This window comes from Borostomias antarcticus (assembly GCF_949987555.1).
Source record: "Borostomias antarcticus genome assembly, chromosome: 7".
NCBI classification, from domain to species: Eukaryota; Metazoa; Chordata; class Actinopteri; order Stomiiformes; family Stomiidae; genus Borostomias; species Borostomias antarcticus.
In genome coordinates this window covers 30,047,354-30,052,085 of record NC_140240.1, presented here as the reverse complement: position 1 = coordinate 30,052,085, position 4,732 = coordinate 30,047,354, and the positions used below count along the sequence as shown (strand labels likewise).

Here is a 4,732-nt window from a genome sequence, read left to right as displayed (position 1 = left end):
CTCTAGCGCCCCCATTTGGTTTGATTCGGCCAATAATGCAGTGGCCGCCTCAGGTTATATCTGCACAGATGTCTACCAAGTGGCGTGGTGTTCTGCACAACCCTTAAGAAAGTATACCCCTTTATATGAAAAGCCACGCCCCATGCCATTTTCATTGGCTCATAGTTGCTGTTAAATGTAACTTTTTCTACTTTTGCCGAGATGGAATTATAGATATCGGTCCTTAGATTGTGTATACCCAGTATCATGCAGATTGGTCAAAGTCTCTAGGAGGAGATAGATTTTAAGCGTTTTTCAAAAAATTCAAAATGGCGGAAAATCTATATAACCGGAAGTTATGGGTCCTTGAGGCAAATTTGTTCGTCATGAGGATAGACATATGTGTGCAAATTGTCATGTCTGTAGGTCAAACGGGGCCTGAGATATGCCTGTTCAAAGTTCGCAACTTCAGTCGGCTGCTATAGCGCCACCTTTTGGCCAATCCATGTGAGACTTGCTCCATGGCTTCAGGGCCTAAGCCTCTACGACTCTGCCGCTTTTTGTAAAAAGCGACCAGTCGGTTATAGGGCCTGCCATAGACTCCCATGGCAGATAAATAATAATAATAATACCATCAATTACAATAGGGTCTTCGCCCCTACGGGGCTTGGCCCCTAATTATTAAGTTTTAAATCATAATGGCATTGTTTTTTAGAAGCCCCCAAAGGCCGAAGCTGTTTCTTTCCCCCCATCTATGTCAACGGCAGCGCTGCAATGGATTATGGGAAAGTGTGGATAGGGTGGGGCCAAGGAAAACACTTAGTAGAGAAAAATACACACATCCAAGAGAGAAAAGTGACAGGTGCTCGACCAGAAACTACAAACTGAAGAAAGAAGAGAAGTTTCCAAAGCTCCCAAGTGATGTATCAAAGCACGTCTGAGCCAGCGTGACCACAGCTTCAGGTGCAACCAAGAAGCCCCCGATGGCCAAAACGTCTGCTTAAATAAATCACATGGGATCTTTTGAAACTGTGCAGACTTCTCTTCTTTCTCCAGCCGAGGGAAACACTAGCTGTGTTGATGTCCTGTGGCCCACGGATGCATGTTCAAAATGGTTCCTGCGCTGGGTGAGCTACTTTCTTTGGAATGAATGGGGCGGCCATCTTTCAATACCAAATCAAATCAAACTTTATTTGTATAGCGCATTTCATACACAGAGGCAACACAATGCGCTTTACACAGGGAAATGGGGGGGGGGGTGGCGGGGGGGGCATAGGTCCCACATATCACATGCAGAATGGGGATTTGCTCCCTCAACCATTACTGTAAATATTCTGACCAGGAGTTAGGAACAGGCATGAAAGTTAAAAGAGCACGGAAGAAAAGTAACTAGATTTTTTTTTTAAAGTGCAATTTCAAAGAATCTTATTGCGCACGTTCAGTGCTGTTATTACACAAAAAAACCTTGAGCTTTATAAATAATCACATCGTTGTTTACAGTCATTATATTCTTTGTTGTGGTCAGTATGGCTGTTCTTTCCCCTCTACTCTTCTCCCTGTACACGAACAGCTGCACCTCCAGCCTCCAGTCTGTCTGACCCCCCCAGTCTGTCTGACCCCCCCCCCATCGGCCTCCTCTCTGGGGGAGATGAGTCCCCCGACAGGTGGGAGATGGACCAGCTGCTGTCCCGGTGCGGCCAAAACAACCTGGAGCTCAACGCTCTCAAAACAGTCGAGAACAGCCCCCCTCCCCCCCTCCTCCCCCCTTCACACTGAATGACACCCCAGTGTCCTGTTGACTCCTTCCGCTTCCTGGACACCACCATCTCCCGGGACCTCATCAGCGCACTCGCCAAAAGAAATCGCGGCCGACCCCTCCCAATCCCATCCCGGTCACGGTCTCTCTGACCCCCCCTCCCCTCTGGGAGGAGACTGAGGTCCATCAGGACCGGGTCCACTCGCCACAAAAACATCTTCTTTCCCTCAAAAACAGCTTCTTTCCCTCAAAAACAGCTTCTTTCCCTCAAAAACATCTTCTTTCCCTCAAAAACATCTGCTTTCCCTCAAAAACATCTTCTTTCCCTCAAAAACATCTTCTTTCCCTCAAAAACAACAAATTGTCGGAATTTCGTAAATAGTCGGACTAGTCTATTAGCAAAGAAAACAGTCTAAATTGAGCACAATTTAATCTATAAGGTTAAAATGTTGTTGTTTTTTTACAGTAGATCCGACAGGTCTAGTTCAATAATTCGTTTGGGTATTTTGAATATCTATTTTTTATTTCGATCGGCCGCATACACTTGTCAATGCGTGCAGCCAATGGCCTGGCGACTTGAGAAGTTGAATAAACACATTTCAAACATCAAAAACATCTTGTGTGATCTGAATTACAGTTACAAATAATTAGTTTGAACTAAATGAGTAATAACAAAGCATGCCTTAATTAAAATAAATCACACTGTTGTGAATATGGATCAATGGTCATTGAATATGGGTCTTTTATTTAATTTAAATTTTTATTCTTATAATTGCTCTTCAAACGGGCCCCAGATGGTTAAGGCCTGACTCTAGACCCTCTGCACCACTTGCACACGACCTCTGACCTCTGATTGATCCGTATACCTCAACGTCACACAAACTGCACTCACTGTACATAATACCGCCCACACACCACACACACACACTGAACACACTCCATTCTGTTTACAATATGTATATTGCATTTGTGCCTCCCTCTTTATTTAGTGTATCTTAATGTCTATGTCTTGCTTTTTGTTTTAATGCTTTTAATTTGTCCTGCTTTTTGTTGTAAATGTCTATAATGTCTTGCTTTTTGTTTTAATGCTTTTAATGTCTCATGTAAAGCACCTTGAATTGCCCTGTGGCTGAAATGTGCTATATTAATAAACCTTGCCTTGCACATTTCACTATTTAGTTTGCCCTGTTTTTGGTCCTGTCCTGTTTTATGTAGTGTGCAACAGCGCACGCCTGTCAGATTCCTAGTGTGTGTGAACCATGTACATGGCTAATAAACACATCCTGAATCTTTCAACTACCATCATCTGGAGCAGTTTGAGAGTTTGTGGAACAGCGCCACCCAGTGGCGTCCTGCTCGCCTCCCACCAAAACCACAGAAATACAACTGGACTTAATAGCATTTTTATTGTTTTCTCAGAGTAACAAGGCGAAAATGACAAGTTAAACAGCAGTAAGAACTAAAACAGGTTATAACACGTCCTAACAAGGGAATGAATAAGAGCAGTAACAACATAGAAAGAACCGAAACATTTCAAAAACATGCTTTTCTCTTAACGACAATACATTGTATTTTAATCAGTACAAAAGAGTGTAATATGTCCGAGTTTATGTGACTGATTTAGTTGATGGCAACGTTAACTCTTAACTTTAAAATCTTTATCAGAACTATTTGCAAATTCCAAAAATCTTGCAGTTCGATGTAATGAGCACAAAATTAGCACATCACATTTAAACAGAAAAATAAAAAAGCGCGCTTTTTGATAGGTCCTAAAATGTAATTACAAATAACTGTAATGTAATGCAATTACATACAGTGTCGAGGGCTCTCCCGCCCACACAAAACCTTTCATCTCCAACAACAACAACTTACAAAACAACAAAACAGAAAGGATTTTTCTTAGAAAGCAGACTACAAAACAAAATGGCCTCTTCTGGGAAACGGTGACCTCATGAGGGGTTCATTCCGGTTCTGTTAGAGTTCTGAGTGAGTGGACGAACGAGGAAGAGGATGAAGAGCTGAGGAAGAGGAGGATGAAGAGCTGCTTCCTCTTAACCGTGGGTGGTGTCGTCCTCCACAAAGTCTTTAGCCTGCTCTGCCGAAATCACGTCGATGTGACTCACCTGAACACACACACACACACACGCACACACACGCACACGCACACGCACACGCACACACACACCCTCAGTGAGCAGTTCCTGTGTTTGAGCTGGACCTGAGTCCACCGTAGAAGCGGTTCTCACCTTGTTCCTGAACTTCACCCCGTAGAACTTGTCTGCCGACTCCAGCAGCTCCGGTCTGAAGGTAGTGGTGATGAACTGGGCGTGGCCGGCCAGCTCCACAATCATGTCTGGAGAACACACACACACACACACACACACACACACACACACGTTTGACATTCAGGGTTTTTCCTGGCTCAGAATGGGTCTTAGGGGGGTGATGTGCACACAATTTTTGGGGGGAAACCTCTGTTTTATATCAAGTATCCTACCAGCATATAGAGGCCTTTATTCTTCACTGTCGTTCTGACTGAGCTCACTTTTCACAATCGTGGGAAATCTCCCAACATTAAACAAAATGGATGTGAAGACTAAATGTTTAATATACTGAAACCTGTCTATTAATGATCTCGATTACTAGTGGTCCAAACCATGGACAATGCAAGAAAGAGGGATGGGCTGAACTTGAAACAAGCTATCAAACACATTTGGAGAGGATTTGAATTGATATTTTTATTCTACATATTTAGCATTTTGACACTGATGATTTTCCTTTGGCTCTGTCTCAAATCTCTTTGGGGGGGGGGAGAGAGGGGGGGGGCAAAAACTCCTCTATGCAGGAAAAACCCTCACATTCTGTCACTACACCGTAGTAGAGCAGAGTGACCCCAACTTCTCCTCTGTTATTCCCCTTGAATCCCCCTCAAATATACTCAATGTAAATCTCCAATTCGTTCTGTAGTTGAATGCTGCTCATATATGTTTATATATG

The 4,732-nt window shown here is 43.4% G+C and overlaps 1 protein-coding gene across 1 annotated transcript in view; it reads right to left on the bottom strand.

Annotated features, from left to right (window-relative positions):
• Window positions 1–3,157: 3,157 nt before the first annotated feature.
• Window positions 3,158–4,732, bottom strand: part of smc3 (structural maintenance of chromosomes 3) — a gene marked incomplete at its 5' end in the record, with an annotated part of 20,728 nt that continues 19,153 nt past the window's right edge. Inside the window, 2 exon segments of the mRNA XM_084441472.1 lie at window positions 3,158–3,858; window positions 3,982–4,088. Of these exon segments, the coding sequence (XP_084297598.1) occupies window positions 3,787–3,858; window positions 3,982–4,088 (179 nt within the window). The 3' untranslated portion in view covers window positions 3,158–3,786.